Genomic DNA, 11,135 nt, shown 5'->3' with positions numbered 1-11,135 from the left:
TCAATTTGGTCCTGGACCGACCCTGCCTCACTCTCCCCTACCGGACCCCAGCTGTCTTGATCCGCCATAGCGCGACTTTCAAAATTCGGGTTTTTTTTTTTTTTTTTGTAAAACACAATCAAATTTCGCTGTTATAATTTCGAGCGCGTAAACGCGCTCCGGGTCCAATCTCACTCCTCGACACCAATTGTTACAGACGTGGCTTGGATGTTATTTACCGAGCGGTTTTATGGTATGACCACGTCTGCACAAGTTACCCGATTGTGCCCGAACGTTGACTAGTCGCGCGATGCTGGCTCAATAAGAAAAAGAAGACACCCGGCTGGATTACAATAACACAATACGACACCAATGTTTCAATTCTCAAGACCTCCGGAGGAGATTATATTCGTACGGAAAGGTCAGATTACAGGGGCTAGAGGTATAATCACAGAAAGACAGGCACTTAGACACACTCTTATATTAACCCCGGACAGACGACAGACAAACGGGACAACGGCTGACTCACACGGGGGTTGATGGCAGGAAAGCGGGTATCGATGGCTCCAGGTCCTCCTGGGCTCGGGGCAGGGTACAGTACGGTCCGGTCCGGTCCAAAGATGCGGGGAGGTATCGTCGCGCTGGGGGTGGCGGTGGCTTCTCTCTCCAAGCTGAGGCGCATCTGACGTCACATCCGGCGCGGGGCCGCGTATATCCGGCGGGGAGTGACACGCCCTCGGCTCGTTAGCTCCGCCCCAGATGGAATCGGCACGTTGCTTCTCATTGGGTGCGTGGGGGGGTTACTGGCTCCGCCCCTGACGAGGAGCTGACAGCCAGCCCCTTCGGGGTAACGCCGTGGAGCGCATGGTCATGGCGGGTAACCGAGCCGGTGTGAGGACGCACACTCCCCGCCCCTCTGTTGTTGTAGTCGTAGTTGTAGTTGTAATTGTTGTTGTAGTTGTTGTTATTGTTGTTGTTTGGGGAAGAAGATGGGAGGAGGTATGGGAAAGGTCCTAAACTCACTACTGATGCCATATAATCACATTCTGGTGCAACGAAGAGTCATAATTAATGGAAACGAGGCCTTAACTGACATAGATTAAGAATAACTAGGAAGATGTCCGAAAGTTGTCTACGTGTGGTGCGGTGGACCTGGGCACGACATTTAATGGGGGAATAAGGGGAAGGTCGGCTCTACTGATTGTTATTTACATGCAATGGGACTAGGGAATGGGGGATTGGGGAAAGTTGGGGAGTATTGGAGAAAATAGGGGAATATTTACAAGCGGATATGGAGGCCAAATTCCATATTCGCAACAATATTTTGAAAAACGTGAAAAAAAAAAAAGTGACTTAGCCTTGTTATAATTCTATGGTCTTCAATTCCTTCTGCTGTGAAGGCATAAAAAAGTCAATATCTTCACAGCCTAAGTTACTTAAGTCATAAGTAACGAGCATAGCAGAGGAATTTTCACCGTATAAAAGACGCCTGGAAGGATGGCCTAGGGCCTAGATTCTAGAAGGACGCATGCTCACATTAAAGCCGTCTACGCTGTATTCAAATCTCAGCCCTTTATGAACCGTCATCCCGGTGTTTCACAAGCAGGGTGATTCATCATCAATGTGTGCCGTCCCTGTAGGGCTGCAGATTATTGTCAAAAAGTGCCTTAAAAATGGCTGAACTGGCAACTGGCTTCCTTCCAGCTACTTTTGGTATTTTTATAAAGGAGGGGCCTTGACAAGTTCATAAACCCAAAATACCCAGATTACCTCTGCGGAAACATGCTTAAATGACGTCATCAAAATGACTGCCAAAATTGTAAAGTTTGGCATTGTGTACAGGTGCTGACGTGGTACCTAACCGTTTATTATAGTCGTTTTACTGTCGAGAGAAAAAAACATCCGCCTTTTCCTGGGATGAACACTTTCATTTGTGAAGAACCAGAGAATAAAAAGTAAGGAATAAAACTTACAGCAACGAATATGAAGCCAGCAGAAGTTCGTGAGAATGTGCTTACAACAATGGTTCTGATTACAAAAATGATTCACAAATACTTCACCGTGCAGTTAGTATTATTCGCAGAGACATAGAAAAATTACAACCAACAACCGAATACCCTAATACCCAAGAAATTGATCTTAATGCATCAGCTGCGTTTAATTTAAATATTATATAAATATTATTTAAATTAAATTATCAAATTAATTTAAATACATTTAAATGCATTGCATGCATTTAAATTAATTTATTATTTAAATATTTAAATTAAATTATTAAATTAATTTAAATACATTTAAATGCATTGCATGCATTTAAATTAATTTATTATTTAAATATTATTTTTAATATTATTAAATATAATTAATAATATTATTTTTAAATATTATTAAATATTAATATTCTTAAATAGAATATTTAAATCAGATGCTACTATCATTTTATTACAGATCAGGACACAAGGACCCTCAATGTAAAAATAAAATACAAAAACTTAATGAAAATGGAGGCCATCTTAATGACGTCACTTGAACATGTTCCCCCAAGGTGATTATGGGTATTTCTGGTGTGTGAAGTAGTCAGGGCCCAAACTTTATAAAAATATCAAAATTAGCTGGCTAGTTGCCACTTCACCCTCATTTTCATGCTCAATCTGCAGCCCCACTGTTAAACTGGGCGTCCCGTCTACTGCCATTAGGTGGTGACATTGAAGATCCTGCGTTTTCAGTTGCGAAGAGTAGGCGCGATATTGGCAGCACCATGAACAAATTACAGAGGGTACAGCCAAGCCCTCAGCCAATGATGCCACCCTGTAGCCTCGTGCTGCATACAAACAAAGTTTAAAAAGCGATGAATAAAACCCCTGTACTCACACTTCATGACTTGCAAACTCGATTTCTTTATGGATGCCCTTTTGCAAAATGTTAACCATTGTAAGACCGGATGCTGTAAAATGAGCTTTTATTGGAAAAATGTTCCACTTAAGCTTTCAGTACACACGAGAAAACAATCCAGTTACTTCGATACACCTCGCAATTATACACTTGAATGGGGAAATGCAAGATGAATAATGGACATTTTCAATAAGTAATGCACATATGCCAGCACTTCAACTTAACAAGCTAATCTGCAAAAGATCATTCAGGAAGCTGGTCTGAGCAAGTCCTTCCTTGGAACAAATAAAGCCAAAAATGAAACACTGAAAACTTCTCACATAGAAAACAGCAAGAAGAGTTCAGTTTGTGTCCAAACTATGTGACAACAAAAACATCTTCACAATGGACTACTTTCTTGCGATTAAAAAATTCCCATAATTTCCAAAAGTGAGTCTTTGTGGAGTGATGACTTCAAGAGTTGAGGAGCATAGTGCACCCGCTTTAATCCACAGATCGAGGTTGTTATGGCACAGGGACAACTTTTATATGGTCAACAAAGCAAAGCTACGTCTTCCTATTAGGTTCTCGCACAGTTTGATTTATCATGGCTCTTTCCTGGTTTGTGAAAAAAAAAAGAAGAAAAAAAAGTTCTCAACCTGTCAGCTCAGTTCACCGGTGTAGTGAAAACTTCATCCACAATGTTTGTCTTGTTGCAGTACTGTCTAGGTCAAGAAAATGGTTTAAAAACAAACAAAAAACCAAACGGAACCGAATAAAATTCTCCACGTAAAAAAAAATTAATTTACACACAAAAACAGGGTTTAATTGCTTGGTTATCATTGCACAAGGAAAACCAAAAAAGTATAACCAGTGCAAGCGCTCCTAGCCTGCCGTTTCACTGCACTACCAGCTTCCACAAAGGTTACTGTCACCATTTGGTACTCATTCTGCTGAACTAGTTTCTAAATCTGCGTCTATATCAAAGTCAATCAAACAGCTTTAAAGGACAAAATATCGAATGTAAAGGCAAAACAAACAAAAAAAACCCACACCACCTCATCTCATATTCCTAAAAACGTTATTATTGTGTACCGTTAATTACATCAACCATGAAGTGCAAAGCAATCTCATCGACCACTCAAGGCATAGCAAGAAAATATGATAGAGGACCTGAGACAGGACCTCCAAATGATAGAGGACCTCCAAATGCAAACGACTTCGATTTTCGTCAAATCCGCTGCTATGATTGAACGAGATGGCGGTTTATTGGTACAAATTGCCTTTTAACCGAACGAAGCCCTTTTCAATGCGCAAGGAAAGAACACCGAGCCAAAAGTAAGGAAGAATTCGATCCAGGCATTTGAAATCCCAAATATACGTCAGCACTGCTGGTGCTGGGATGCCTGCTGGTGTCAGAAAGAGAGCATTTGTTTAGGTGGACATGGTAAGCTAGGTTTGATGACATTTACAGGTTAACAGAAACGACGAGCATCAATTGTTTGCAAAGCAGATTTCGTGTCAGCTCTGCAACAAAGCTTTGTGGGCATTTAAAACTGAATGTCGGAGACATACAGATGTCCTGTTGGAGCACAGACATGGAGTTGGAATACAGACCAGATGCTGTTACCAATGCAATTGTGCAAAAGGCATACGGTAACCACTTTTCCTTAAAAAAAAAACAAGCAGTTACCCAATCTTGGATACCAACAAGATCTCTCCACCAGAGAGGAATAAAAAGCATTTGAAATGGTGAAATTGCAATCACCGGCCTCTTACTACTACATACACGGGACACACGGAGCAGGAGTGCATTCTTAAAACACCACTTTCAATGACATTAGCAAAGTCTATAATGTGATACGTGGTCGCTGTCAAGACGGTGGGGCAGTTGAAGTTGCGTTCCCCTGCACTGCTGTCTCTGCAGCTGAATCGTTCAGATGTGCAAGCTGCTCAGGATTAGCAAGGTTCTTGAGGATCTGGTTTTCTTGCTCCAGATGAGAGTTTTTTTCCACTAATTCCCGAATCTGCTCTTTGAGGACCTCTACCTCCTCTCGAACTGCAAACATGAGGTGCGATTTCACCAGGTCCTGTTCACAATCACAAAGCAGGCTGGATTTTCACTCGTGCTCGTCTTGAACATTTCATGGACAAATCCCCAAGTTTATCAATGAGATATTCGTTTGCATTAAGAAACGAAATTACAAGTTACCTCCAATCAGATTTTAAATGCAATAACCACATGTGCAAAAATAAATCATCCCCCCACACCCCAATTTTGTTTTTTAAACTACAGGTTGGGTTTTGTACATGAAAAACAAAAGCAAATAGTCTTTAAAATGATCCAGTAAAACTGCATATTTTCTGCCAGAAATTTGGGTTTACAAGTCGACGACGATATGACTGCGTTTCCAAGAATTCATTTTAAAACTGTTCACCTGCAAGTTAACATTATCTGAATATGATAACATCGGAATAACCAATTAGCAGCTTTTATGACCGTCACAAGTTAAATAATCATACCCTTCCTCACTCACAACAATAATAAAACGCCTACAAATACATCATTGCCATGGGAAGGGACAGGGATTTTATAATGACATTATGGCTACGCTTTGACAGCTGTGGATGAAATATTATGACAAGCAGTTAGAGTGAAATAAATGTTTGTGCAGCACCGACAAAGAAGAATGTTGAGTGCACAGACAAATAGGCCTATCACAGTGATGGATGTTAAAAATGTGGCAGTTAAAATTTTTTTACATCAGCCATTAAAGAGACAGACAGTTATAGAGTGAGCGAGACAGACCGATCTAGAGTGAGCGAGACAGACCAATCTAGAGTGAGCGAGACAGACCGATCTAGAGTGAGCGAGACAGACCGATCTAGAGTGAGCGAGACAGACCGATCTAGAGTGAGCGAGACAGACCGATCTAGAGTGAGCGAGACAGACCAATCTAGAGTGAGCGAGACAGACCGATCTAGAGTCAGCGAGACAGACCGATCTAGAGTGAGCGAGACAGACCGATCGATCTAGAGTGAGCGAGACAGACCGATCGATCTAGAGTGAGCGAGACAGACCGACCTAGAGTGAGCGAGACAGACCGACCTAGAGTGAGCGAGACAGACCGACCTAGAGTGAGCGAGACAGACCGACCTAGAGTGAGCGAGACAGACCGACCTAGAGTGAGCGAGACAGACCGACCTAGAGTGAGCGAGACAGACCGACCTAGAGTGAGCGAGACAGACCGACCTAGAGTGAGCGAGACAGACCGACCTAGAGTGAGCGAGACAGACAGACCTAGAGTGAGCGAGACAGACAGACCTAGAGTGAGCGAGACAGACAGACCTAGAGTGAGCGAGACAGACAGACCTAGAGTGAGCGAGACAGACAGATCTAGAGTGAGCGAGACAGACAGATCTAGAGTGAGCGAGACAGACAGATCTAGAGTGAGCGAGACAGACAGATCTAGAGTGAGCGAGACAGACAGATCTAGAGTGAGCGAGACAGACAGATCTAGAGTGAGCGAGACAGACAGATCTAGAGTGAGCGAGACAGACAGATCTAGAGTGAGCGAGACAGACAGATCTAGAGTGAGCGAGACAGACAGATCTAGAGTGAGCGAGACAGACAGATCTAGAGTGAGCGAGACAGAGAGAGAGAGAGAGAGAGAGAGGCAGAGGCAGAGGTCGAGGGATGGGAGGGAGGGGGGGGGAGCCCATTGCGGGGTGGGGCAGCTCGAGGGATGGAGGTGGAGAGATCCAGAAGGGCTCGTCGAGGGATGGAGGTGGAGAGGTCCAGAAGGGCTTGTTGAGGGATTGAGGTGGAGAGGTCCAGAAGGGCTCATCGAGGGATGGATGTTGAGGAGTCCAGGAGGCCTCATCGAGGGTTGGAAGTGAAGGGGTCCAGGAGGCCTCAAAAATAGATGGAAGTGAAGGGGTCCAGAAGGGCTTGTCAAGGGATGAAGGTGGAGAGGTCCAGGAGGGCTCTTTGAAGAATGGAGGTGGCGAGGTCCAGGATGAATCATCGAGGGATGGAGGGGGTCCAGGAGGGCTCATCAAGTGATGGAGGTGGAGAGGTCCAGGAGTGCTCATTGAGGAATTGAAGTGGAGGGGTTCAGGAGGATTCATCAAGGGATGGAGGTGGAGGGGTTCAGGAGGACTCCATGAGGGATTGAGGAAAAGGGATCCAGGAGTGTTTGTAAATGGATGGAGGTGGAGAGGTCTAGGAGGGCTTTTCGAGAGATGCAGGTGTGGAGGTCGAGGGATAGAGTTGGAGGAGTCGAGGGATGGAGGTTGAGGGGTCCAGGAGGCCCCATAAATAGATGGAGGTGAAGGGGTCCAGGAGGTTGACATCCTTTTCAATCCCTTATTTTTTTATTACTAGCAACGGTACCCGTCCTAAGGGCAGGGCTTCAATTGGGAGGCCCAAATGAAAAGGCAAAATATCGGAAATTGAAGCCTTTTTATTTTAAACGATTTATGTAAACATCCGTTAAATCATATCACACGCAAATCACCAAAATCTAAACAGTACATGGTGCCCATTTTGAAAAAAGATTGAATTAAAAGGGCCTCATCCTCCTTTTTTTTTTAATCCAGACAATCAACTGGTGTTTTTTTATTTGGCCCTAAGTATGTAAAGAGCGGCTCAGTTTTAATACCATAAAATACTTTGCGGATTTTCATGGCTGTCAATGACGTCATATTGCTTTCGTGCGTGTTAAAAACGTATCTCTTCAGGTAAACTGTATTTCTTTTTTTTTTCGTGTACTTGTATTCTAAACTTGCATTCAGTTGCATTTTGCGATGAACGACGACAATGACAACAGAACCGTTGAGATGCGGAAGAGCGCGTGACGAAAACGGAAGCGGCCGCTACATGTCTTTCTCAATCGCACGTTTATATGTGAAGAGTGCACGCCGAATCTGTAACACGGAAGCGGCCGCTACACCTGTTTCTCAGTCGCTTTGCACACGCTGCCATGTTACTTCGGAGCCGCACGTTTATATAGGAAGAGTTCGTCAGGAGTCGATCTACTCTCTCCTGGTACGTAGAATAAACAGTATTTGTACAATTTCAACAAAAGCCACATCACTGTTCATATCGGTAAATATTATTCCATCGTGTTTGGAAAAACTGGAAAATTTGAAAAATTGGAAAAACAATATAGCCTATTTTACTCCCAGGGGTCCCAGGAATACCCACCCAAAATATCGTTGCGATCGGTTGAGACGTTTTTGTGGTACCTTCGAACGGACGGACGGACATTTGGTGAATTATAGCAAGATTTTTTTTTTTTTGCAACACTGATGTTCAGGCGCATGGCGTGTATAGAGCCTCACGGCTCTGAAAACGCCATAAAACCCGAAAGAAGAAGGAGAAGGTCAAGGAGGCATCAGAGGGATGGAGGTAGAGGGATCCAGGAGTGCTCGTCAATGGATGGAGGTGGATATATCTAGGAGGGCTCTGAGGGATGGAGGTGTGGGGATCCAGAAGGGCTAATCGAGGGATGAAGGTAGATTAATCCAGGAGGACTTTTCTATGGATGTAGGTGGAGAGGTCCAGGGTGGCTCATCGAGGAAAGAGGTGGAGAGGTCAAGGGGAGCTTGTCGAGGGATGGATGTAGCGGTTTCAAGGTTAGAGGTAATTAAAATCGCCTACTTTCAGCCAAAGGTCACATGACCTTTGACCCCAAAATATATAATCAGTTCATCTTTGCATCACAATACACTTTTGTTCCAAGTTTGGTAAAAAATCCCTTCAGTGGTTCACAAGTTGTCACAGTAAAAATTGATCACGGACAGACAATCCAAAAACACAATACCTTTGGCGGTGGGGGCCTGACGATCACCGATATACGAATTTGCAATCCAGTTTTGACGTCCTTTTAACCACAAGAATGTTCTTGCAATTTTAAGCCTTTTTGGTATCATCTGGATTGATTGCTTTTCAGAAGACAAACATGCAATGCTCTGTCACTTACCATAGCTTGTTCTATCTTGTTGGCAATCGCCACCACACCACTGCCGACCATACTGAAAAAGGAAAGAAACACTGTAGTCACTCACTCCCAACAATTGCAGTGTGAAGGCAGTGACTGCTTTAAAGCTCATTTCTGGGCATCAATATACCAGGTATTTAAAATAAATAAATAAATGTAAAATGATGTCGGGATGGTATGCCAAAAAGTATGTAAACAAGATAGGGATTGGCACAATAAATCATCATGTTAAGCCATCACTACGTGCTTTTTAGAATAATAGTGCCTGCAAATGACACGACATGTGTACATGCGTGTCCTGTAATATTTCACTGGTCAAATTTGCACATGGAAACAATTAAGATACACTATAATTGCAAATAGATGCATGGATGGGCAAGCTCGGAACAACCATTATAATGGGGTAGATGAATAGTGAGGAGGGTGGTGAGGTCCAGGGCTTTTTAGGGTTGGAGAGGCTTTTAATATATGCAACTTCAACAACCGATTGTAATATTTACAATTATCGTATGTCTGGCAACAATGGTCATCGATCGGACTGTACCGTAAAGTGGGTGAAATTGAAGATGTTTTTTTTTTTTTTTTTACAATTTCGAAGAACGTAAACAAAATAAATGTGTGGTATTACTGTTTTTAAGTCCCCTCCAGGTTGTGACCTTTCCAACGCCTCAATTTGGTGATCATCAGCTTTGGGTTTGATGGTTATTTTTTTTGATATTAACGCAAAGTCACCTCGTGCTTGGGGCATGTTTGAAGACCTACCGATTCACCAGGTTTGAACACCACGAAGTGATGATATTCAAAGCCTTACCATAATTGGGGAGGGTGGTATTTAAATTGTTTAGAAGTCTAAAAAAAATAGCTACAACACCTTTCTGCAAAAATACATCATACTAAAATACACAATTTGGCATCTATCTGTCTGTCTGTCTGTCTAATTATGTTTTGACCATTGCCGAGCACACCTTCCAGCTTCACGCCGTCTCCAAGATCCAACCCAACATTTCCTCCATCTGCAGCTCCCTCTGTGCACACCTTACATTTGAATGTAGCTGCCACACTGGTAAATGACCCTCTCAGACCACTACATTTTTGATGAACCCACTCAGCGCACATTGTACATTGAATGGAATTCACTCCGCCACCCTTCCTGCACACAGCACACGGCCACTTCCCAGCCCTTTCCACCTCACCACATGCTTTACCACTTGCCATCACCTTCGTTTTTCCGATATTCACCTCCAGACCTTTTGCTTCCACATACCCCCTCCACCCGCCCATCTTCTCCTTCAGTCCATCCATACTTTCCGCAATCAACACCAGATCATCTGCATGCAACAACCCCCACGGCAAACCCTCCTTTACGTTCCGAGCCAGCACCTCCATCACAGCCACAAATAGTAGTGGACTTAGTAGACTCCTGATGCACTCCCATCCCACCTTCACCTCAAACTCGCCACTGCTCCAGTCCCTCATCCTTACAGCTGTGCGTGCTCTTTCGTACATTGCCATCACTACTCTGATCAACCATTCCTCCACTCCCAACACCTGACGTGTGTATGTATGTGTGTGTATATATATATATATATATATATATATATATATATATATATATATATATATATATATATATATATATATATATATATATATGTGTGTGTTAAATTAGCTTTAACGTGGCGTTTTTCCAAAGACGCTTTTAATAACAAAAATTAATGGTAATAGCATATTATTAATGTTATTACAAAACAATATTATTACTTATAATGTCCCAGCTTCCCAAATGGTTTTTCCTTCTTGAACAAACATAGAGTCAACGTTTATAAATATATTATGGCGTTTTCGTTTGGAGCAACAGCCCAACGGCTTCTCCCATCAGTAAAAATATTATAAACCACAAACACATATTAGCTTTTTAAACAGTCAGTAATGCTGTTTATAACACAAAATGAAGAAATTTGGAGGAATCCCGACATCAGTCTATGCTTATCACGTCGATGAATGCACCCGATAAAAGATCTACTGTAGTCTATATACTCCACAAGGGTAAATAATACGACCCTTCCTGCTGCTAACGTGGAATTCTTCCAAAGTGTTTTTCGCTTCACATTACAAAAGAAATAACACTTATGATAATGGCATAATATTAATGATATCTTTTCAATGACCTGCTGTGACATGTTATACTGTCATGTATGGTCTGATCTTCTTTTCTTTTCTTTTTCTTTTTTTTCTTTTTTTGTATACAAGATCGACGCTCTTGAAAGAGCGAACAATACT

At 42.7% G+C, this 11,135-nt stretch overlaps 1 protein-coding gene across 4 annotated transcripts in view; it reads right to left on the bottom strand.

Moving 5' to 3' along the window:
• Positions 1-2,921: 2,921 nt before the first annotated feature.
• Positions 2,922-11,135, bottom strand: part of LOC137435381 (TSC22 domain family protein 4) — a 117,775-nt gene continuing 109,561 nt past the window's right edge. For 3 of the 4 annotated variants that reach the window (XM_068129126.2, XM_068129127.2, XM_078784349.1), the window contains 2 exons: positions 8,838-8,889; positions 2,922-4,940 (listed from right to left, as the gene is read on the bottom strand). In XM_068129126.2, coding sequence (XP_067985227.1) covers positions 4,725-4,940; positions 8,838-8,889 — 268 coding nt within the window. In that variant the 3' untranslated portion in view covers positions 2,922-4,724. The remainder of the gene's footprint in view (positions 4,941-8,837; positions 8,890-11,135) is intronic. The other variant, XR_010986049.2, reaches the window with a different exon arrangement.

The sequence above is a fragment of the Myxine glutinosa genome, chromosome 9, assembly GCF_964187855.1.
Source record: "Myxine glutinosa chromosome 9, kmMyxGlut1.1, whole genome shotgun sequence".
NCBI classification, from domain to species: domain Eukaryota; kingdom Metazoa; phylum Chordata; class Myxini; order Myxiniformes; family Myxinidae; genus Myxine; species Myxine glutinosa.
The sequence above is the reverse complement of the archived record's forward strand: the minus strand, read 5'-3'. Positions and strand labels throughout refer to the sequence as shown.